The 23,953-nt window shown below is 43.4% G+C and overlaps 1 protein-coding gene across 4 annotated transcripts; it reads left to right on the top strand.

The window, feature by feature from the left end:
• The first annotated feature begins 343 nt into the window (after nt 1-343).
• LOC128787333 (glycerol-3-phosphate acyltransferase 3) lies at nt 344-22,473 on the top strand. 4 transcript variants are annotated; one of them, XR_008430671.1, is made up of 13 exons: nt 344-563; nt 9,655-9,727; nt 15,509-15,779; nt 16,254-16,328; nt 16,799-16,888; nt 17,081-17,174; nt 17,586-17,701; nt 18,806-18,861; nt 19,331-19,416; nt 19,835-19,963; nt 20,409-20,488; nt 20,613-20,723; nt 21,319-21,405. XR_008430671.1 is itself a non-coding variant. In XM_053941389.1 (12 exons), the coding sequence occupies exons 1-12, from the start codon at nt 423-425 to the stop codon at nt 21,443-21,445; spliced, it is 1,338 nt and encodes a 445-aa protein (XP_053797364.1). In that variant the 5' UTR covers nt 346-422; the 3' UTR covers nt 21,446-22,473. The 4 variants fall into 4 exon arrangements, 3 of the variants coding, with proteins under 3 accessions (XP_053797364.1, XP_053797365.1, XP_053797366.1); XM_053941389.1 differs by lacking the exon at nt 20,613-20,723 and having other exon boundaries at nt 346-563; nt 21,319-22,473; XM_053941390.1 differs by lacking the exon at nt 20,613-20,723 and having other exon boundaries at nt 351-449; nt 21,319-22,473.
• The last annotated feature ends 1,480 nt before the right edge of the window (nt 22,474-23,953 follow it).

Below are 23,953 nucleotides of genomic sequence, written 5' to 3'. Positions count from 1 at the left end.
AGTTTTCCTTTTCACTTTTGCTCCCTGAGCTGCTCGTTTCGGGCTTCCTACGGCTTTCCAGCCCACGCTGCTGCTTCGAGGCACTCGGCTGGCCGCGGCAGTGCCGCCGCGCTCCCGCCCTCACCCGTTGGAGCCGTTTTTCCTACACCAGGAGCCTTCCGTGCCGTCCGCTAAACCCGGGTTCAGCTGCTTCCCGCCCCGCGGGCGTCCTCTCCCGAGGCACATCAGCTTCCAAACCTGCACCGGCCCAGCCGTTCTCGAGCGGCCGCCGGGCACAGCGTCCCCCGCGGCCGCGGGGCGGGGCGGGGCGGAGCGGGGCGGGCCGGGGCCGGGCCGCTGCGGCCGCGGGCCTTTAGGGCCGGCGGGAGGCGGCGCTGTTTGGTCCCCGCTGCCGGCGCTGGCGTTGTGCGGCCCTGCGCGCCATGGAGGTCGTGTGGGCCCTGGGGCAGGTGGGCGCCGTGTGGGTGGCGGTGGTGCTGGGGCTCATCATGCTGCCCTCGGCGCTGGGCATCTCGCTGGGCATCTCTGAAGCCTATATGTGGGTGCTGGTGAAGACGCTGGAGGTAGGCGGGCGCTCTGGAGGGGAAGGGGGGTGTTCCCGGCGCTGCGCTCCCCGCGGGGCTGCGCCTCGCCCGCTTCCCCCGGGCCGAGGGGGGCCGGCGGGCCGGGCACGGCTCGCTCCGGCCGGGGCGTGTGCGGGGGTGGATATCCCGGAGGAGCGTCTGTGCGCTCCGGTCCCATCGCGTCCTCCTGTAGAGGAGAGCGGGTGGGTCACGTCCTGCCTGGCATAAGCGCTGCAAGGCTGTAGCTTCGGGCTTAAAGCCCTCGAGTAAAACTGGAGATCTGTGTTAATTTTGTGGTCGTGTGGGCTCTGGAATGCTGCCCCTGAACCCGCAGGAGAGCGGAATAAATCTTGTTACCTAAGGCTGTACCATGGCCTGGGCGAGGCTGTCGCTTCTCGGTGGCAGCTGTGCTCCACTTGGGGAAAATGATACCGGGTCATGCCCTCGGAGGGTGTAAAGGTCTGCTGCCAGGAGTGCTGATGCTCAGAGACGGCGACTCCCATCCAAGCTGAGCATGTACTGCACCTCAGTTGCCATCTGCCTCTAAATTCTCAGGGATACCCAGTTTCTCGCAGAGGAACTGCTTTCTGCATGGGGCATATTTAATATGTGTGTGAAAACTCTCCCTCTGAAGCTCATGGTAGTGGTGAGCAATAGCGTTTTTAAATTGTTGCTGGACATGATCAGATTTAATTCTTTACTACGCTTTTTCCAGGGAGGAGGGGCACCCAAACCAAGGAAACAGCTGTAAGGAGGAAAAGTGAAATGACTCACAGCAGTCAGTGGCCATGCAATATACATCACTATGTGACTATGGAAAGTAGATTTTGTTTAATTTCATCTTGTTCTTCGAGGTTTTCAGGCAAGCCTTGTACTTCAGTGCCTGGCTAAGAAAATCCCACCTATTAAATCAGCATTTGTTAAATGCATCTTAAGGAAAAATGTTTTTAGGCTTTTGGGTGAGAATGAATCTTCTCTAAGTAATTTCTGGGACTGTGAACGGTATCAGGATAACTGTTGAGGAGAGAAGATGCAGTTGTTAGTGGAAAAAAGGATTTGAATAGCAGGAGCTGAGGAGGTAAAGATCACTCTGGCCTGAGGGAGCAATCCAGATGGCCTAGTGAGATAGTCTTGTTTGGATGACTTGCCTTCACCTGTGAATAACCACAATTTACATTCTTTATTCCTAGATGATTAATCATTATTTTTTAGTGTCATTAAATGTTGCAAAAAGAGGTGAATCAAAATGTTTTGGGCAAAATTGTGGAGAAATATCTGGCGGCATATTGATGATGGTTAATTGTGGGAGCTCTCCTATTGCCTTAAGGGAGGAAATAAAGTTCACTTTGTGAGTTATCATTATTTTTGCATTAAATACTCTCTGGAGTTGCATGCTGCTCAATATATTAAAAATTAAATTAACACATAATTATATTTGACATAGATATGATATAAAATAATGTATATATAAAGAAAAGGCAATGAAAAATTGGGAAGTATTCTGAGAAGAGTCAGCTAAATTTGACTTGCTATGGGAATGTGAAGAAGCTCAATCCACCCAGGTATTCTGCTTATCTCAACTTGGCCTTGCTTTGCCTGTGAATTCTTTGTCCTCAGAATACTTGCATGGGGATAATCCCCGAAAGGAAGTGGTTTGTTGTGGGATGTCTCCTCTTCATTTCCTCACAGGTCTGTCTTGGTTAGAAGCCCAGCAGAGGATGATTGTCTGCAGCTAGGTGCAAGCAGCACCTGCAAGAGCACCTGATGTGTAATATCTAAACTGTGGATATTAATCAGAGTAATATTGGGAAAAGTACTGTATCCTTGCATATCAAACTTTCAAGAAGTAGGTTATTTAAATAATTTGGGAGGGTGTATTTCTTTTTATAAGGGATAGTTATTAATAACTATTGTGTTAACAGTGAAATGTGCTGCTAGCTGGGCTACTGAGACTCCCTGGGATGTTGAATTGAGTGTGCACGTTTTCTCCTGAGAAGAGCTTTTTGGCTCTGTGAGGTTACGGATGCTGAAGTCTCTGATGGCTGAGGCCTTTTTCAGCAGTGTTAACTTAATAGCTTCCTTAAGCTTCCCCTTCCGCTCCCAGCCCTGGATCTCCCCAGGCCTTTTCCCCTCTTTTCCAGGAGGGAGGGTGCTTTTTCCTCTCTTGCACCTGTAGCATGTTCAGTCAGGATGTTGCTGCTTTTGTTGCCTCTTTAATGGGCCAGATTACAGGAACTGTCTGCAAAGTGGTGGCTGTTTGTGCATCCCAGGTGATACCCTGCCTTTGCCTGTTTATATCCCGTGTCTTGGTGTAGTGGAAGGACACAGTGACCGTGGTTTGTTTCCTACGTGGCCTGTGTTGTCAGGTTACAACGTCTGCTTTATTCGAGTCCATCTATTTTGAGGGTCCAAGTCTGTCCATAGTTCAGGGATAGTTCTACAGTTTGCTGTGATACCTCTTCAGGTCATGTCAGGCAAAACAAGACATCCAAGAATGAGTCTGTGGTGTTCACTTGTTGTTTAGGCTGTGGGATGGAGCAAGTTAAGATGACGGGGGGCTTGTGTTTGAATTTTTTCTTGCCAATTAAAAAAAAAAAAACAACAACTTTTTCTTCTTGTTTCAGGAGGGCAGAAGCTTGTTCTTGGTACTGCAAGCATGATCTGAGAAAAGGGAGAGGGAAGCTCCTTTTAGGAACAAAGTGTTTTTGTACTTTCACCATCTGGCATTTCTGACAAGGGATGTCGGTGCACAATAGGTTTTTCTCTCTGCTCAGCTGCCTCAGCAAGCACATGCTGCTAAGAAAACGCAGCATGTACAGATGAGGATGTGCTGCTGTTGGGTTGCATTTGACCCTTAAGTACTGCACTAGGGATTACCAGCTTTAAATGGATATTTTTTTTTCATGTGTGAATGTATTTTTTTCCATGTGATAAGGGAAAATGTGTAGAAAAGTGTCCTAAAGAAATACCACAGGCAGCACTTGATATTTGAAAGCCTGCTTCCCCCATCATGTGGGTATTCCTGAAAGTGCATGAACTTGCTTCTGAATTACCTTACCAAACTCAGCAAACTTTTAAGAGATTGCTCATTTTTGCCAGTGGCTTTCCTTCCAATGTTAATAGAAAGATTTCTGGCACCATGTTAGTATGTTTTTTTAAAATGTGGGAGTACTGCTGCAGAAACATCTCTAGCAGCTGTTTGCCCCTATGAGGAGCTAGTCTGGACTAGGCACCTGCTGTCCTGATGCTTGTCAAGTCTTGCCACAGAAATATTCCCTACTGCTGGAATGCTGGGGACTGTCTCTTGCAGTCACCACAGCATGCTGCATTGCTCCCTGTTTCTTTCTCGACATCAACAGATAGCTTCCAATTTTAAATTTAGTGCATCTTTGCCCCTTAGTCTCATTTTTGCTCTGTCTTAATCCATTGCCTCTTGTGAACTCTTACTATGATTTGGGGCTCTTGAGGCCCCTGCAAACATGCCATTGGAGCTGTCTTGCCAAGCACTGGAGAATCCAGCCTTTCAGCAAGTCCTTTGTCTTTCACTGAGGCCCATAGAGCAGTCACTGTCACATAGGATCAGTTTCTCTATTTCCGTCAGATTGTAGAAAATCTGGAGGACTGGTTTGGACTGTGTGTCTATATATTTGGCAGTAGCAATGCACCCGCCAAGTGATGATCTCTGCTTTATGGATTGCAGCTCACCTTGTTAAATACTTCAGGGATTTTTTTTCCAGTCTGCTGGGGTTTTTCTTTGGGGTGTGCCTTGCTGCCTGAGACAGAGTTGTCAGCAGCACTTTGTACAGACTGCCCTGCTTGTCCTTTCTAATGGGAAATTTTCATGTGTTTTTTAAACTGTGTAGTGCATAATACTTGTGAAATATTAAGAAACAAGAAAGCCTGAGGTGTTTAGGTCACGTTTGAGTCAGGAAACAAATAACCTGGCTATTAACCAACATCACATTATTGTCTATTTCTGGACTAATGGTTTGTTGATGAGTGCAAGTACTTCTAGTGCACTCCCCTTCCTAGTCTCTGGAGGCTTTTTGTGGGGGCTTGCAGTGAGCAGAGAGAGTGCTTCTTGTGTGGCTGGTTTTGCTGGCTGTAATGCACAGCAGATGCTGCACTTGTAGGAGGTGTTGTTCATGTCCTGTAACTGATCCATCGGGGGTTTAACAGCAGCCCCTTGTAACAGAAGCAATTTCTGATACCTTATTATGCTGCCTGTAGGGAAGGTATTTTTGCTGGGCAACAGTGTATATTATTCTGTAGCTGGAGGTTAAGCCTAATTTCCTTGTGTTGCAAATGACCTTGGCAATAGGAATGGACCTAGATATGAGGAAAAAATAACCTCTCAGTGCCTCTGATCAAACTGGAGATTGTGGCTGTGCAGGGCCAGTGGGATGGACTGATGCTCTTGTCCTAGGTATGCCAGGCTGCAGCTTCTTCCCGAGTCACTGTCAGGACTGTGTGTGGTGCTGGGCATGAGGGTGGGGAATGGAGAAGGAGAGGATGTAAGCTGATAAATAGATGAATCATTGTGGGCTTTGACTGCTTGTGTAACTCACTGGCCTCGGCAGCAAGCTTTGCTGACTAATGTCATTGCACAGAGTCAGTGAAGGCCTCTGTGTAATTGGTATCCTTCAAGGACTGGTGGGCAGAGGAGAATCTGAGAGAGCTCTGAAAGCTGCCAGCTCAGATGGTAGTGAGAAGCATGTCTTGGAGACATGCCTGGTGTGAATGATGCACCCTTGTTTACAGGGCTTACACTGACTTTTGGAATAGTATTTTAGCAAATTTTGTGCAGAATCTTGAAGTAAATCTCCAGCCTGTGTTAATGTAGACCCCAGTCCTTTGAAGTCTTTTATGTATGTTTACCACAGATTTAAAAATCAGGAGTCCTTGTACATCAGTAAGTTTGAGAGAGCTGGGGGCTGCCCTCTGCTGTAATTGCATCAGTAATTAATGTACCATATTCCAGATCAACAGCTCTTGTCTGAAACTGCTCTCAATTTTACAGCATGTGAACACTGTTAATAATCAAATGCTGTTAAAAAAATAACAGCAGTTGTATTCAGAGCTTGCCTTGAAGTAAGAGTTTGTGAAGCTGCTGTTAAAGAAGCTGCTTGACATTCCTTTTGCTGATGCCATTCATGTTATCCTGTAAAGCTAGACTCTTAATTGCTCATTGGATACCTGTCCACCAGGAAGGACTTGCTATGCAACTCCTGTGTGTGGAAGAATTTGGGAAACTCCTTGGAGGCGGTGCCAGGGGTATCCCATGCGAATAAGAAGTGAATGGGAGATGAGAGAGGACGTTTTGCCCTGACTCGGAAATGATTGCTCCTCTTGGTGGTGTTGGTGTTCTTGCCTCACACAAAACAACCCAGTAACTGTCATGCAGATTTTGCTGTGTTAAACAAGGTGGCATTGTGTGGGATGTGCTCTGCAATCTTTCTGCTGTTACTCAGGTTTAGAGAGATTCCAAGGAGGAGTGCTCACCTAAACTGGTGCATAAACTTTTGGCTCTGATCCAGCAGTGCTTTTAAAAGAGGAACACCAGTGGTCTGTCTTCATGTGATTGCAGATTTCAGTCATCTCTCCCTTCCAAAAAATCATCGAACATTGTTCAGTCAGAGGTGGTGTTAAGGTGGTAAATGAGGTGAAAGGCTGAGCCCCATTTCTTAGGGGAACAGGGCAATACTCCGAGGTGTTCCTAATGATTTGTCTTTTGATCCCAGCAAAGACTGTCTAGATGTGCTTTCATTAAATGACCTATCAGGCTTGGCTTTGGAGATAGTCAGACCTCAGAGGCAAAAATCACACATTTAAAAGATATACGAAAAGCCCTTCCTAACTCCAGATAAGACAGTTGCTAAATAGACAACTATCTTTCTCAAGTACTTCATAGGTCCTCTGTGTGGCAGTTGCTTAGTGATGTGTAAGTGAATTTAATCTTTTGGGCACTTTAGATATTTTTTTTTTAAGTTGTTGATAAATTAGAGGACTTTTCTAGGAGGATAAGGAGGGAGAACTTTGAGGGGAAAGTTGATGTTTTCCTTGCCTAGTGACGTGTGGTATCTTCAGATTTTGCATTGCATAATTAAAGCATCCAAGCTACTTTCTTGTCAGCAGTTAGGATACTAAAGTTTCAAAATAAGACTTGTGGTGATGCTTGTAGTTCTGGGATCATTCTGTTCTCTAACTTTACATTTTCAGTCTAGTGGGTAGCCCCACTGTAGAACTATTTTTAATCTGTTCAGGAGCCTGGTGTTTTATACTTATTCCCCAAAGCTGCTTCAAGAATCCCTACTAAAAACACAGGTCTGCACCAAGGTCCTTGGGTCTGCCAGCTCAGCATCAGCTGGAAGAAGCCACATAGATTTTTGCTAGTGTTATTGAGAGATCCAGAAGACTTGCCAGTCTGCTTTTTGCTCATTTCCTCAGTAGAAGGGAGGCTATGGCTTGTAATTGTTTAATGCTATGATCTCTAATACACAGACACGTTGTTTTCCCCTCTGTGGGATGGATCAGCTCTGTGGGATTGTGATAGCTCTTTATAGCATAACCTTGTTGTCCTTCAGCATAGGAACCAGTTGAAGCAGCAATGGATGGCACATATTCCTGACTAGCAGGAAGGAAGGGGAATAAATTGCATTACTGCGGGTGGTGTCTCTTTTGTTTCCCAGCCTGGATATAAACAAGCTTTTCACTTGATCAAAGTTGAGATTCTGGCTTTGATGGTAGTGCCTTTAATTCAAGTGCCTGAGAATATGTGAAAGAATTAGATGTTAAGTAAAAATTTCTCATTTCTTACTCCTTGGTTGCTGGAACATACATAGTTTTTGGAAATACGATGGATTAAGGTAAGAAGAAAGCTGACAGAGAACTTAAAAGTTGTTTGATGTCATCTGGTAGATGTGAGTCCTTAGGAATGCCCAAATGCTCCTGACCAAGAGGGAGAGCTGGTCTCATCATGGCCTATTTTATTAAGTGTGCTTAAATCCCCTAAGAGACCTGGCATGGAATGTAAAACTGCCTCAGCCACTGACTTGTGGAGCACAAGTCAGTTGTCCCCTGGAGTGCACTGTGCAACCCTTGTACGTGATGCCATGCTCTTGTCAGGCTCATGGCAGTGCTCCCATCTCCTGGGAAGGCACAGGTAGAGTGCAAAGGGAACTGTCCTCTCCAGACTTTCTCTTTGCACTGTTCCCCCATCCCCCAGGTGGGCTGCTGCACCTTTCTGGAGTTAGATGGACCTGAGGAGCAAAGGTCAGACCACTTAGGAAGAAGGAATGTGCTTTTCTGAATAAGGTTTATAAATGTATCTGAGCAGTAGAAACTGACTTGGGTTACATGACCCTGCAGTTTCTCTGCTTTGGGAAGATTGCACTGCCTCCTTTGCATAGCAAAACGTCAAGATACTGCAGTATAGAGGGGTGTTGCAAGCTTTTGGACATTACAAAGGCCTGTCTCAATAACCTGTATCCTCATGATTTGTGCTGAGGCTCAGGCTTTGACACAGTCTAGAATGAACCTATAACTGCAGGATTTCTGTAGAAAGAGCTTTTTGAAGAGAATGTTGCATTCTCTTTCTGAGCACCGAACAAAATGTTCTTCCAGGTTTTGATTATCCCTTGGATAGGATTTGAAAGTTGAATTTTTTTTTTTTTTTTCTGTTGGTGTGTATGGCTGAGACCATTAGCCAAATATGCTCTTGTTCTTCTGTGTGATAAGTGACTTAGCTGTTTGTGGAGATATTAATTTGTTGAATGCAGTAGTTCAAGTCTGGTCAGAAATGATCGCGTGAATGTATTTGCTGGTCCTTCTGTACCCCCAAATCCATTCCATAGACAAAACGTAAAATGACAGTGCTCTGAATAGGTTATTCCTTGAACATTATTTTGGTTTGGTATTTCCCAGAACTTTTATGGTCACAGTACTGCTAAGAATGTAGCCAGAAATTTACTGAAAGTACTTGAGTACTACAGAAAGAACTGAGTTATTCCTACAGTTAAAATTAATCCCTGGAAGAGCTATTGCCTTAGCAGCAGCAGAACTGAGAAGGAAGGGGCTCTCTGTAGCTCACCCTAAAGCTGGTGAATTGGCCTGTTTTCCTGCTGCTCAGAGTTTCAAAATGAGAGCTGAGAGAGTTGGGGTTGTTCAGCCTGGAGAAGAGAAGGCAACTGTAACACATTGCCTGGAGAAGCTGTAGACTCTCCATCCCTGGAGGTGTTCAAGACCTGGCTGGATGGGGCCCTGAGCAACCTGATCTGGTAGGTGTACCTGTCCATGGAAGGGGGTTGGAACTAGGTGATCTCTAAGATCTCTTCCAACTCAAACCATTCTACGATTCTGTGAAGATGCCAAGAAACAAGCAATTGCAGAGTCAAGGGAAATGGCAGGTTTGTTCAGCTTGGAAAATTCTTGGGCGCTATCCCTTTTGGATTGAGTCTGAATTTACTTGAAATGTCTCATGACTGCAAATGCTGGATTTGGTTTTTAGTGAAATCAGCTGTATGCAGGCTTCAGTTTCACTTAACCCAGTCAGGACTTTTTTGTTGTTGTTGTTTTTTTTTTCTTCAATATGATGAAACTACTCTGAAGGGAGACAGTCTGGGTTGTAATATGTCTGTCAGCTATGTGAACACGTGCTGTGTGTGTCTTGTGTCTAGCTCAGCTCCTGGGGCTTTCCATGAGGCCTGGACTCAGTGGCTGCTGTGGCAGTAGCAAGGCTGACAGAGGCCTTTCAGGCTCTTGGTGGCTGTGTACCTGAACTGGAACTGAAACAGGTGTGGAGCACTGAGTTGGCTCTCTGAAGATTGAAAGCAGAGTTGAGAAGTACTGACTAGCACTTGGTGTTGTTTTGGTTTGGTTTTTTAAATTATTAATTACTCTGAGTTTCTTCATAAGAGCTGTGTATGGGTTTGGGTTTGTGGACACATCTGAGGAGGATGAATGATGATTACCTGATGAAGATATTCTTTGAAAATCACAATGTGTCTTTGTCTAACTGTTGGGTTTTTTTGGTGACTTTTTCCTTAAGTGAATGCTGCATTTGTGAAATTAATGTTTTCTTCCTGTTCAACAGTGGGCCACTATCCGGTTACAAAAAGGAGCCAAAAAGCCACAGCCGCAGATGCCACGGACTCCTACTGCCAATGGTGAGAACTTGGGGTAAAGTCACATTGATGAGACTAATATTGTGATGTTGGAGTACTGAGGCCTTCTCAAATGAAGCAGTTAGATGTGTGCATGAGAGAACCTGCAAAGAGGTGGGGTGTTAGATGCCCACTGAAAGTTATGGTTTATCCTCAGGCAGCTGCTCACTCATTGCCCCAGTGGGAATGGGGAGAGAATCGCAAGGGTAAAAGCCTGAAAACCCATGGGTTGAGATAAAGACAGTTTAACAGGGAAAGCAAAAGTCACACACACAAGCAAAGCAAAACAAGGAATGAATTCCCTGCTTTCCCATGGGCAGGCCCGAAGGCAGGGCCCCATCATGGGTAACAGTGACTTGGGAAGACAAACACCATCACTCCAAATGTCCTGCTTTCCCCCTTCTTCCTCCCACTTTATATCCTGAGCAAGATGCCATATGGTCTGGAAGGTCACTTTGGGTCACCTGTCCAAGCTGTGTCTCCTCCCACTCTCCCAAGCACCTCCAGCTTCCTCACCAGCCTGGTTGTATGAAAAACAGGAAAGCCCCTGGCTCTGTAAATCCTGCTCAGTAATAACAAAAACATCTCTATATTATCAACTGTGTTTTCAGCACAAATCCATAATCCAGCCCCATACCAGCTACTCTGAATAAAATTCACTCTACCCCACTGAAAACCAGCACACTTATATATCTAATTGTTATGCAATGCTACTGGCTACTAAACAGTTCCTGCAGTATAAAATGTGGCATTTGCTGGCTTATACTGAGTCATTGAAAAATCAGGGGATGAGAAAATGAAGAGTATGAAACAACATGAAATTTAACAAAACAAAATAGAGCTTAAGATGGAGACTGTTCTTAGTTTATGGAAATTTTTGTGTTTAAATATGAGGTTAATTTTCATCTCGAAATTTGTCTTTACACTGATGCTTGCAGGGTTGCTGGCCAGCTATCTCAGTCCTAACAGCATTAGAGTGCGCTTAAATACTCCCTGAAGAGATTTAAGTGTTTGTTGGACAACACCTCTCTCTCCCAAGCTGAATGCTTTTCCTGTGGTAGGGCTGCAAGTTGAAAGTGTGTGGTGGGCTTGTTTTTTTTTTTTCAGTCTGTGGCTATTGACCTTTTACTCTCTGGAGTTAGTATCAGGGTTTGCCAAACTTCTTACACTCACTGTCTGTAGAAAGACAGCTGAAAAGTTGCTTCATCTTTCTTCCTTTAGCCTAGTTTTGAAATTATTTCTTTAACTATATCTTAACCCATACTGTCTGTGAGTTGTGGTAGACTGTAGTAGGTCAGAGTTGTCTTTATGTCTTTGGAGCCATGAGAGAAGTCTGAGTTTGCCCAGGAAACAGAAGAAGACTGAACAAAGCATTGCAGTCAGTACTTGGTTTCCTCCCAGTTCCTGAATGCTTCAGTTTTGTTATTCAATTGCTCTGTTTTGACAGCATTTGGCAGCAGTGTGAGCATTTTCTGTGTGTTCCCTCCTTAGGCTGCACAACTAGAAACAGGCCCAGCCTGCCAGTTAGCAGACAAGTCAGCTGTTACCTGAGCCTGTGGATTAGCTCATGTGAACATGATCCAGTAATGGGGACTGAATTGCTGAGCTGGGTATGTGTGTTTCAGCTCCAAAGGGATAGCCTTATCAATACTGCAGAAACTGGGATCTCACTGTCTGCAGGCCAGGCATGGAACTGGCTTCCATGGCAGCAGATGCAGCTGTCAGCATCTGTGATAATAAACTGGAGGTACTGCACAGTGCCTCGGAAAACAGGTTAAAACTTGTCTTGCTTAGTTGCTGACTTTCAAGTGGCTGAGAACACTCACCAGTGTCCTAAAAGTTGTGGGGTTTTTTGGGGGGAAAGGCAAGGTCAGCGGTCCTTTCAGCTAATTGTCAGTGACATGTTGTCTGCTTCCCAGGGTGTCAATGATGCAGGAAGATATCCTTTTTCTTCCTGTAAGGCTGATGGTGCCCCATCACCATGGGTCATGGTGAGAGGGCAGTCATGGGCCAGTGAGAGGGCAAGAGACCCTACTGTGCTGCTTTAGCTGCGCAGTAGGAGCTGTCACCCTCCTAGACATCTGATCATTCTTACACATAGTTATTTCTTCTCTAGTAAACAGACATCAAGAGAAAGAGGTCCTAGATAGTAGACTGTTTTTTGAACTATCCTTAAAAAAAGCTACGAGTAGCTATTTCTCCTGCCGCTGAAGGGTATGTAGTATTAATATGCACTGTGTTCAGAACCTGCATGAAGCTGAGTGTAGTTTGCTGTCTGGATGACCATTAGGGATAGTAAAAATGGCCTGAGGTAATTCATATAGATGATTGTGTGCAGGCTATGTTCAAGCAGTCTTATGGATGGGGATACGCAATCACAATGGTAACCTTTTTAATGTCCTTCATATATCTGAAATAAAAAGTTAAAATCTTTCCCCACTGGAGGTGGCTCTTTCTGCTGGAAGCTGGAATCTTAACTGTTCCTTACTTGAGAAAGTATGGGGAGATATGCGGTGCCAAGCTGTGCTCCGTATCTTGCTCTTGGGAATTTTTAAAGCATAGGAGTAACTGATTTGTGATTAGGAGTTCCTGGCTGTGGAAGAAAGTCCTTGAGGACCAGGGCAGATGTAGGTTTAACAGTGCATTATATAAATTGGTGTCTGCTGAGGTGACAGAACATGATCAGACAGAGAGGCCCAATTGCATTACACAATATTTACTGAGGGAGGAGAAACTCCTGCTGATAATGAATTACAGAGCAGTTGATTAAAACAGGGTAAAGGTAAATGTTTGTGTGTGTGTGTATGTATGCACCTATTTGTAAGTGCTGAAAGGATGTGTGTGTCATCTCTTATGATTTTCCTGACCACTCAGCCAGTACCGGGAGGTGGGTCAGCATAGGAGTACTGTGCAAAGTCAAGTTTTCCTGTGCCCTGGCAGAGCAAAAATGGTCCTCCCCAAACACTTTGAAATTGTTTCCTGCAGTGAAAAAACCAAAAAAAACCAATCAAACAAAAAAACAACCCCCAAAACCAAATGGGCACGATTGAAGAGACACCACCTTTCTCTGCAGCGTCAAATCCAGTGTACTTTACATCTCTTGGCAGAAAGGGCTGCCAGTGCCCCTGTGTTGGTGGTGTGATAAGAAATAGTTTCAAGAGAAAAGTTGGCTGATGTAGTTACTTGAAGAATTATGCGGTGCTGTCACCTCAAAATCCTTCTCTGCTAGAAGGCAGTGTGTGCTGGACCCAGTGGTAGCTCTTGGCTGAGTAGGTGCTTGGAGGATAGGTGTCTATCTCACTGCAGCTGAATAACCAGTTCTCAGCTCTCTGTGTGGGTGCTGGCTGTGTTGTCTTCAAGGTGGTGGGTTTAAAAAAGACAAAAATGCTAATAAGAGATTTGAAAATTACATTCAATAAAAGAAAAGCTTATGCAAATAATGTTAGTAGTATCTAGTTACTACATAAGGAGATACTACTAAGGAGCTAATTACTCGATACTACTAAGTAGATCTACTTGCTTTGTAAGTAGATGGTGTTAAATTTGAGCCTGGTATAATTAATTGACTGGAGTATTGAGCTTGAAAGCTTGGTGCTATCACTGCAATATTGAGGAAAACAGTCACTGTGGCTTGTTTTTTGTTGAGAGTAATGTTTGCTGTACTCCTGCATAGTGCTGTCTTTGGCAAGCTCAGCTCTGCCCATGGCCAAGGGATTAAAGGCCATTAAATGTGACTTGTGATTACAAGAAGGCTAAGTACATCACCAGAGCAGCAGGTTTGCAATACCTTCACGTGCTGCTGAGATCCTGGCTTGGAGTAGCTGTCCCAAGGCTGCAGGGCAGTTGGTGCATGGGGGTGTCATGTGCCAGGCTGATGAGGTTAGACATTCCAGTCTGCTATCTCAGCTTGCTAGCAGTGTGATAAACTTCTCAGCTGGGTTTAGCTGAGAAGCTGGAGCTAGATGGGCCAGCTGCTTGAATGATGCTGAATAAGTGGGAAAGATAAGGGCTGGATAAGGAGGAAACATTCCCTGCTCTGGGAACTGGGTACTTGTGTTATGGGTGCCGGCGCATTCCCCTGGTTTCTTGCCTACAATCAGTTTCCAGCAGCACGGAGCAGACAGGTCAACAGGTCACACTGACTCACCTACAGTCCTGGATATTTCACAATTTGGAGACTTTCTGAGTGCGAGAAAAATTGAATCAAAAACTAGAGCTCTGATTTGGGCTTAATGTATGACATAAGTGTAGTCCATTTTGGTAAATGTTTGATGTGATGCATGCTTGTATAATTTAGATCCTGAGGAGCATGTGGCTTTTTGGATGTGCCATATTAATGGTTTATATTTGTAGGCTTGTTGTAGGACGATGCAGTGAGGTGGCCTGCTGGTACAATTGGAAGTCCTGGATGCTGGGTTCCAAGCTGAAGGTGCCGATAGGTTTTGTTGCCAATAGGTTTTGTTGTTCTTTAGTGTTTACCTCAGTGGTTTGTGGTAGTTGTATCTTGGAGCTTCCTGTGTTATCCCATATGTGCCATATCCATATGTGCGATAAGATTTTCCTTATCACTTGTAATTTAAATGTCACAATTATTGGCACAGGAAATATATTGAGATATTTTCTGCTGACAAGACTTAATTGAGAGGAAGATTTTCTACAAAAACACATCCTAGGATGTGGAAAGTTCCTAGTAGCTTGACAAAATTGGATGCTATGTCCTTTCCCATTTTTTTTTTTTAATCTCAGCATGGAAGCACAGAGATTATGCAATTTATCAGAGGATGTCTGACAGAGTGGCAACCTGAACTTGGACCTCTGTAATAATCCAAGTTGAGTGTCTCAGGGGATGATTGTTCTGGTTAACTGTTACTCTAGATTTCTTCAGTCACCAGTTGCTGGAGCCAGACTTGCTTACCAGCAAGCTACTACTTGATCTTTGTTTAGCTTACACAATTTGTTCTTGCCTTCGAAAGCTCTGATGAGAAATTCATGCTTATCAGACCATAAGCTTATTAAAAAATGAACAGATTGGAGGAAGGGGAATATACTTCGTTTGCACTGCAGTTCTGAACTCTCCAGGTTTCTCTCCAGGCATTGTGTGGCCAGAGTTCAGCTGAAACAGTTGTTGGTGTTGAACTAAATCAAAGCTCCACTAGGCACAACTTTCTTTGATGTAGTGTTTTGGAGGGTTTTTCTTTGTTTGATTTTAAGTAAAATAAAAAAAAAAATAGCACGGTCTGCCTGTACTTACAGAAAATATTTGTGCTGTGATGGCAGGGGAAGTGTGTTTGGTTCAGAGCTGCACAGTGTTGTGGTCTGGGGCTTTGGCAGTATTGGGGCTATGGGACATCAGAATGTCAGATGAGATGGGAATAGGGAAGCTTCCATCAAGGAGATTGAATGCCCTTAAATACACAGAGCACGGGAGGGAATGGAAAGGCCAAGGTCTCACTTGGTTTCTTCTGAAAGCATAAGAGTCCTGGATTAAGTTTGATTTGAGAACATGCCAGATGGTGGGAAAGGGTTTGCCTTCTTGCTTCATATTCAGTAGGTAACAATTTGGTATAGTTGTTGCTCAAGGTGTTGGTGTGAGGAAGGGGAGCTGGAAGTGGCCTCCTGCAGGGTATGCTGTGTTCAACTGCACAGCTTCTCTTCCTGTCCTAGGAGGAGCTCTGATGGTAAATTTGTCTTCTTGAGTAATACAGTAGAGTGACTAATGGTCTGGAGGGTGAGAGTTACATCACAGAATTATTTTCTCAGGCGGTTACCCTTTTCCTTCCCAAGGTATCATTGAAAGGGATGAAACGCCTATGGAGAAAGAAATTGCACTTCTGCATCGAGCAGACTTCGAATTCTCCCACATTTTTTACTTCTGCAGAAAGGGGTTTGAGGCTATTGTGGACGATGAAGTTACTCAACGATTTTCCTCAGAAGAGCTGCTCTCCTGGAATCTGCTCACAAGAACTAATGTCAACTTCCATTACATCAGCCTGAGGCTGACTGTTGTGTGGGTCATCGGGGTGGTAGTGCGGTACTGCTTCCTGCTGCCCCTACGGTAAGCTATGGTGCTGAGGGGTTTTGTCAGCCTGGGAACAGGTAAATTTGTGCTTTCTTGGTAAATGTCATCTCAGCTTTCTTTAACACAAAAGCAGCATTGGCAGATATAAAATATTAACTTGCTTAAAGGCTCCTTTTATGTCAAGAAGCACTTATTTGCTTTGGAGAGTAGAGTAGAGTTGGTGGTCATCTTTTCCATGAATGCTTCCCCTAAGTCAATGTGTATTAGCAAAATAAATGTAAGCTCTAAAGCTCCCTGATACTGTGTGCATGGGAATATCTGGGTCTGCTGCCTTTGCCACACCATGACTTTAAGCAACAGATTAGGGAATTGCTGAGTGAGAGAACTGCATATGTCAAGTATCTGAGGAGTAATTGAATTTCTGCAATCACTTTCCATTTTAAAGGGGGGAAAGTGTTATTACAATGAGCAAAGCTACTTACTTAGGTTTAATGTCTGTTTTGTCTGTAGCTTTAGCCTTGCTGCCATCGGGATTACGTCAATGATTGTGGGAACTACTGTGGTGGGACAGCTGCCAAATGGCAGGTAGGTACTGTGTGTGAGGGATGAACTCACCAAATTGCATCATTGCAAACAGCTGAAGGTTAGGAGTGGACAGATTTTTGCCTATAACAGACTACCAATAGTCTATTCCACCCACAAATTTGTGGACCTTGTTTTAGTGGCATTTTGAATTTGGGCTGAGGTTGATGATTTCTGATGGGTTCCTGCTGCTGCCATGAAATACTCAGATGGGGCACTGTGGGGCAGGTAGTAGTGTTGGGATGAAAAACACCTAGCAAAGAGAGGACAGCCTTGCCTAGCTAAGTGGTGCCAAGGGCATGATGTATCTTGGCTGAGCTGCTGTAGCAAGTTAGTGGTAGAGCTGGGAACATCCCTCTGTGCTCCAGAATACCAGGGAGATTTCAGCCCTGAGTTGTGTTGAGTAGGCTGGAGAATGTTGCATGTGCATCTAGCTGCTTTCCAGGATGCTTCAGATGTCTAATTTCTTTCAGTGTGAAAAACTACCTGAGCGAAGTGGTTCACCTCACGTGCTCCCGCATCCTTGTCAGAGCTCTGTCTGGTACTATCCATTACCATAACAAGTGAGTGAGCAAAAGTGTGTATATGCTTATATGTGTGTGACATCCCATTGGAGGTGGGGACTGCTCTCTCCTGAGCTGCAAGTTGATGTCACACTCTAGAGGCTGACTCACCTGACAGCTTCATGGAACTATTTGGTGTGTAATGTGGTGCTTAATGCACTAGCAGTCTAACAAAAAAATATGTAATTGCAGGGAAAACAGACCTCAGAAAGGAGGAATTTGTGTTGCCAACCATACATCACCAATAGATGCGATCATTTTGACAAATGATGGATGCTATGCAATGGTATGAGGAGATCTAAGATAACCACAGCAGAGGGACCAGGAGAGGGAAAGATTGTGGGGTATTGTTTGTGGACTTCAGTACTTAACTTTCACAGCAGAGATGTTTGCTTGAGCACTGGTCAGTGGGGAAAAGTGTAAATTATGTTGAAATTGGTCTATATGATGTGCTGGAGAAGTTGTCTTTGGACTGTCAATGCCAAGCTCTTCACCTGTTGAAGTACCTGAGATAATACCATGTAAGTGTCTCTATTCTTTTAAGTGAATGCATTTTAAGAATTCTGTGGTCATTGCTGAATCCTGGCTTGCAGCTCCCAGGGCATTTGGGTTTGTTGGATGATTTTGGAGGGGTGGAGAGGAGGAAGTTCTGCCTTTCAGGTGTCTCAGATACTGATGTGCCTTACTGGACTTGCAGGTGGGCCAGGTTCACGGTGGGCTGATGGGCATTATCCAGCGAGCCACGGTCAAGGCCTGTCCTCACGTCTGGTTCGAGCGCTCCGAGATCAAGGACCGCCATCTAGTGACAAAAAGGTGAGGTGTGTGCTGGGTTACCTCCCTGGAGAGGCATTGGGCAGTCCAAGACCTGGATTTGGGAATGAGTTACAGGGGTGGTGTACAGCACACTGATTCACTCAGAATGACCTAAGTGTGCTTGTTTGTGTGGGCTTTGGTGCAGTACACTGAGGTCAAAATGTCAGGTTCCCAGGTCACCAGGGAAGGCTTGAAACATTTATGCAGCGTGTCATGGTTTAGACCAAAGGTTCTGGGAAGCTTTGGATTGTAGACTGTCACAAAATATCTCAGTTGGGAAGCCATCAGCATAATAACTAATGTCTGATGAATTCAGGTGTGTATTTTGAAACAATGTGAAGATACTTAAATTCTGGTACTTCCTGTTGAAGAGGCATACTGATGATAAAATAGGCTTTCTGTGACAAAAACTCAGTATCACTGGAAATTGTGAGCCATTAGAAATAAAAAGCTTTATTTGTTTGGGTGAAAGGCATAATGTCTTGTTATAAGAATATAAGCTGTGTACAAAAGTGGTTTTCTGCAGGATGTCACCAAAAACATACCTGTGAATACTGTAGTACAGGGATAAAAATTCATCCTAATTTGTAGAGAACTTTTTAGGTTAATTTTGACAGGTTAACTTCTTCACTGACTTATTGGCCTCTGCACAGCAGGACAGCTTTGCCAAGTTGTCCAAGTGTTATTCAAGTACAGTGAGCTGTAGACATTTAGAAATCCCCCTTTTAAGAAATATGCTGTTAAGTAGCAGAGGCTGGATGGACCACTGCATCAATACGTTTTTTTCTTATGTAGGCAATTTCTTGAAGGTTGAGTGGATCAGAGTTAGACTGGCTTAATGGCATATAATTGTTGGCTTCTCTGACAGTCATTAGTAAAATAATGCAGGGGAAAGAAAACAGGATGTTGCCTCAATGTAATGCTCCAAGGATCTAAGGGATGGCTGGCACAAAGCTTCATTTTCTGTAGAAAAAAAAAAAGCAAGTACAAATAAGTGTCTAGTAAAAAGCTTTCGTTTCATGCATATGTAATACATAAAGCATATGCCTGGGGAAAGAAGAGTGGAAAGGAGCTGTTTTTTAAGCTTTCCTTCTGCTTCCACAGGCTCAGGGAACATGTGGCAGATAAAAGCAAGCTCCCAATCTTAATTTTTCCAGAAGGTAAGAAGCTGAACTACTTATCTCCATTCAATGTAGATGTCATCCCTGTTCTCTTTTCAAAGCTTCTGCTGCTCAAATCTATCTTCACCTCTGGCTTCAACTTCGTTAGGGCATTCCTGGTTTTCATCTTTAATATAAGATGAATATACATGGAGACAACGCAATACTGTCCTTGGACGTTGCTTCTCCTGGCAGAAGCTGCAGGCAGAAGAAGGGGAAGATTGTTTATTTTGCCCTGAGATTATGAATTTGTTGTCCTACAGATGTAACCTCAGCATTGTGCTTTTTTTCTTGCACACCTTCTGGCTTCATTCAGAGTCAGTCATGAGACAAAGGCTAAAAGTAAGCAGGGGTGAGATGCTTGACTCAGCGAGCAGCAAATGCAGGCCCTTTATGGGTAAGACCTGTCTGTGGATGTTGTGTTGTACTGAAATGGCTGTGTGAAGCAATGGCTTTGTCTTCTGAACAGGCACCTGCATAAACAATACATCTGTGATGATGTTCAAGAAGGGGAGCTTTGAAATAGGAGGGACAATCTATCCTGTTGCAATCAAAGTAAGTGGAAATAGCTGGCTGCTGAATTTCAGAGTTTGGGATGGGTTTTTGTCAGAGGGGCAGGAAGCTGTCTCAATACAGCTGCTATTAAAAGCATAGTAGACCTGGCAATTGGGTAGATGCTGTGGATGGCTCCTGGAGAATAAGTGGCTGAAATTAAAGTGAAGTCCTTTAGCCTATAGAGCCTGGCTGGTAGGCCTGATGGGGTCAGCTTCTTCCTCCAAAAAGCTGGAAGGAAGAGAAATCCAGCTAGTCCTTCTGGTGCTGAAGGGAAGCATCCTGCTCAGAGCAGACTTAATTCTTTTGGCTGTTCAGGCAAATAGGTGATGTCTGCTGCTGGTTCTGCCATGTAATCCCAGGTCTGAGAGGCTGTGATGGACTGGAGAAAGGCTTAATCATTTTTTGTGATCCTTTGCAGTATGATCCTCAGTTTGGAGATGCCTTCTGGAACAGCAGCAAATACAGTATCGTGAGCTACCTGCTGCGAATAATGACCAGCTGGGCCATCGTTTGCAATGTGTGGTACTTGCCACCAATGGTTAGAAAGGTAATCCAGCATCTGGTTGCCTGACTGCTATTTAAAAACTTGACTGTGTCTGCAAGTGCACTTTTACTCTTTTCTTCCCCCAAAACTTCTGCCCACCTCATGTCTCCAAATCAGTTTTGTACTGGATTTTTGTCAGTGCTGACTGATGTATGATTGGACTCTGCTTTTCCTGATGCAGCTTGGTACCATCAGCAGTGCATCAAATATACAAAGGATAGTAGTAAATGCAGTGCTGTAATGTTCCATCTTGTTGAAGCAAAATTTTCTCCTAATTTCAACACTAAGGGAAAAATGAGTTGTTATCACATGGGAACATCAGATTATGATGTTGGTATGATAAGGAATGGGTTTGGAATGAGCTAATTTGATGAGGCAACAGATAAAAAATGTTATGAAAGTCTGCTTCCATTGACTTCTCTCTATGTTGAATTTGTGGCTCTTGAAGGAAGATGAAGATGCTGTTCAATTTGCCAACAGAGTGAGGTCAGCCATTGCTCGCCAGGGAGGACTGACTGAACTCCCATGGTGAGTGATGCCCTCCTTGTTAGAATTCATGGACTATTTGTGATTAGTTTGACTGATAGGTGCTTCCCTCCTTAGCTTTGTGACGAATAACATTCAACATCACTTATCACTTTATTCCACTCAGGGAAAACAATGGAGTAACTCCACATGCACATATGTGAAAGTAAAAGATGTATGAAGTCTTTGGAGCATGTAGCATGCAGTGAGTCTTATCTAAAGGCTTGATGCTTTTGAAGTAGGTCCATTCACAGTTTTTTCTCATGTTGAGATTAAGTAGCAAAAGTGAAGTTTCTTGGCAAATCTGATGAACAACAAAAAATAAAACAGGTCTTGAGGCATTCTGCTCTGACTTTCTCATGTCTTGCCTCAGTAAGTAGCAGGATAATGCCTAGATTTCATATGACACAAACTTGAGAGCAAAATTCAGATGATGAGAATGAGCAAATGGATTCAACTATGAGACCCAGCTCTGAATAATATAAGGCAAGACACAGCTGTAGGATTGCAGAGAAATGCCTTCCTCTACAGTGTGGGGAAGTAGCATCCCAGATTGCCAAAGATTTCTATTGTAGATACAGCATGTTACCAACATGAATAGACTGCTTTAATGAGCTGAATTCAAAATTTGAACTGCATAAGCACTGTGCTTAAGGTAAAGGTTTTAATAAACGTGCTTAAAATTGAATGTTATAGAAGTTCTGAAGAAAAGCCTTTAATAATAATAATTTAGATTGCCTACCTTAATCAGCTGTAGAGTTTTAATGTAATGCATAGTTTGAAAACAATAGCCATAGCAGCCCTGATGGTTTACTGTTCCCTCTTTGTTCCAGGGATGGAGGACTGAAACGAGCGAAAGTCAAAGATACTTTCAAAGAAGAACAGCAGAAAAACTACAGCAAAATGCTAGTGAGAAATGGATCAGTAGGAAGCTTGTCTGCAGAAACTGAGTCAGACTGAATGGTGGTTCTTGAAAAGTAACTTTTCACTACCAGCCTTAGTAGGAATGTGGTTTTTTAAATTAAAAAAAAAAAAAACTGTCAAAAAATAGAGCAAGAAAACAACAAAGTCCTTCATTGTGTGTATTCATATTATCTGTGTGGCTGGTGCAGAGCCTGCCAAGGGCAGTGTCTCTGTGTTCTTCCTTATTCATTATTTCACTATCCTGCCCCTCTCCATCTTCATGTGATGATGCACTGCAGCTCCTGGTATTCCCAAGCTGAATGCCTGCAGAGTTAGAAGATGAAAAAAACACCCCAGTTTTTCTGAGTTTGTAAGGATGAAGGGACATACACTGAACAGATGCTGTCAGGACACTGCTTGTGAAGATAGAAGATACCTCTTGTTCATGGTACTTTAAAGGTTTAAACATAGCAAAATTTTGTCTTTTTATTTTCCTGTTGCTCACAGATCTTTTTGTTGTAGATGACTTAAATCACATGCTTTAGGATGTTCTCAGAACTGTGAGATTGATTCTTTTTGTTAGCTTGCACCTGGATGTGCAAGGAGGGAATGCAAGCAAGGGTTGCAGAGACCCTACAGGATGGGAAAGAAGCTGCCCTGCCGAAAGCACAGACCATGGAATGTGAAGAATTTGGTGGCCTTATAACATGGTATTGCCTTTATTGAGAACTGCTGCCTGAGGGAAGATAAGGGGCAAGTGCTCAATCTCCCTGTCCATTGCTGTTGTTGAAATTGCTTTCTTGAGGTGGAGCTGTAAAGGTAAGGTACAGTAAGGGTTGGATAATGTAGGCTCTGACAGATGAATCTTTTTGTCAGGAGTGCCCATCTGCAAAAATTGTTGTTAATGGATTGACATTCTCAAGAGAGCCACTCCAGAAACACATCTTGTGTTTCCTGGGCTAGCAATAGCTATTACAACTATAAACATAGGATTAGTAAGTCAGCTTTGATATGAGACATGGCATGTCCAAATCTGCAATATATTGCTTTCTGAATGTAATGAGAAATAAATTCTATATTTCTAATGGGTCTTGTGTGGCATTACTACTGTTCTCTAAATCTATATAATGAAAAAAGTTATTCTTCCTGAGAAATTAACATTGGAATAATGGAAACTTCAATCAGTGACATAAAGGACCAGCTGTAGTTGACTTCTGAAGAGTTCTAACCTGACTTTCTTTCCTTTTTTACCCTCTCCTTGGACTCTAAGGCACATAGATTGCTTGGTGTTTATCCTTGTTAGAGTAGCAGTAACTCATCATGCAGGCTCATCTTGAATTTACAGCATGAAGTCATATCAGGGAGACTCAATTGATGAATCTGTAATTAACTGGAAAAGAACTGAGCTTCTAAATTTTTAGCTGAGTTAATTTCTGAGTAGTCTTTTAGCAAAGAGAAGTTAAATTTAATGCTGAAAAATATTAGTCCTATAAGTCAAAACTTAACAATCTGAGAGAGCATAGTCTCCTAGAAAAAGAATTCCTGTTTCCCATTATGCACTTACACAAACAAATATATAGGGAAGTGTTTTCAGGATTAGCATGGCAGGCCTTCAAGAAGGAAATTGTTTCTGTTAAAAGGGTTAGAGTGGTAAGACAAGTGAGACACAGCAAAGGCTTTTTGCTTAAGATGAACAGAGTTCAGCTGTGGTCTGAGTTGTTATTACTGTTAAGATGAACTGGTCATGCAAGCTTTGGGCTAATGAAAGTGTTTGTCATAATTTATGAATATTAGCTGTGAGGTTGAGCTTTCCTGGATTGCACTCACAATAGGAAACTTTGTAAGGACAGTTCTTTTAAAAGCATGCCTGCCTGCTTTATATGCCTACACACCTAAAATACAGTTTATGTGACACATTTAAAAATCTACTCTGTGTAAATATTGGGATATATATATATATATTTAACATTTCTTATAAGATATAGATTATGATGCATTTCTCTGTAGATGGAACAAGAATTGTTCTGGTTGAAGGTTTAAATGCATGATTCCTAAGAGAACCTTCACAACAAGTTTATGGGCCCTCTGCTTTCTTCCTGCTTTTCAAGTTGATCATCAGTAACTGAACTGCAGTGGTTTTCTGGATGCTCTGTTAGGAGCATGTGTTTACAGCAACAGGATTGTGAGTTTTGGCAAAAGTGCCCAAGGCTGCAGTTTGTTTCTTGCTTAGGGTAAAACTGAATTTTAAGGCAAGAAGTCCTGCTAAGTTAAAGGATAATGACAAGGTAATCCAATGACACTGTAATGAAATGTCTGACAAGCCAAAGGGAGTTCTATGACTTAATTACAAATAGTCTCCACTGAACTAATTTTTAACAAAATTTGCCTTATTTTGGAGAGAATTTGTCAAGGAAGTGTGTAGATTTAGCTGTGTGAATGGCATGACAAGAGGCATCATGCAGTAATTTCTTAATTGAGAATATGTAGGTGAATAAGCTGAGGTTTCTTGAACCTGCAGCAGCTTGTACATCTTTACTAAGCAGAAAGTCCTGTGTGTTCTTTGAC

Source organism: Vidua chalybeata, chromosome 4, assembly GCF_026979565.1.
Source record: "Vidua chalybeata isolate OUT-0048 chromosome 4, bVidCha1 merged haplotype, whole genome shotgun sequence".
In the NCBI taxonomy this organism is placed as follows: domain Eukaryota; kingdom Metazoa; phylum Chordata; class Aves; order Passeriformes; family Viduidae; genus Vidua; species Vidua chalybeata.
Note: the sequence above shows the minus strand (reverse complement) of the source record. Positions and strands in the feature narration are given on the sequence as shown.

Bases quoted from the DNA above. Each gene is read 5' to 3' on its own strand.
- LOC128787333 (XM_053941389.1), top strand. From the start codon at position 423: ATGGAGGTCGTGTGGGCCCTGGGGCAGGTGGGCGCCGTGTGGGTGGCG. The intron at 564-9,654 runs GTAGGCGGGCGC...CCTGTTCAACAG, and splicing joins TGCTGGTGAAGACGCTGGAG to TGGGCCACTATCCGGTTACA. The intron at 19,964-20,408 runs GTAATCCAGCAT...TGGCTCTTGAAG, and splicing joins TGCCACCAATGGTTAGAAAG to GAAGATGAAGATGCTGTTCA.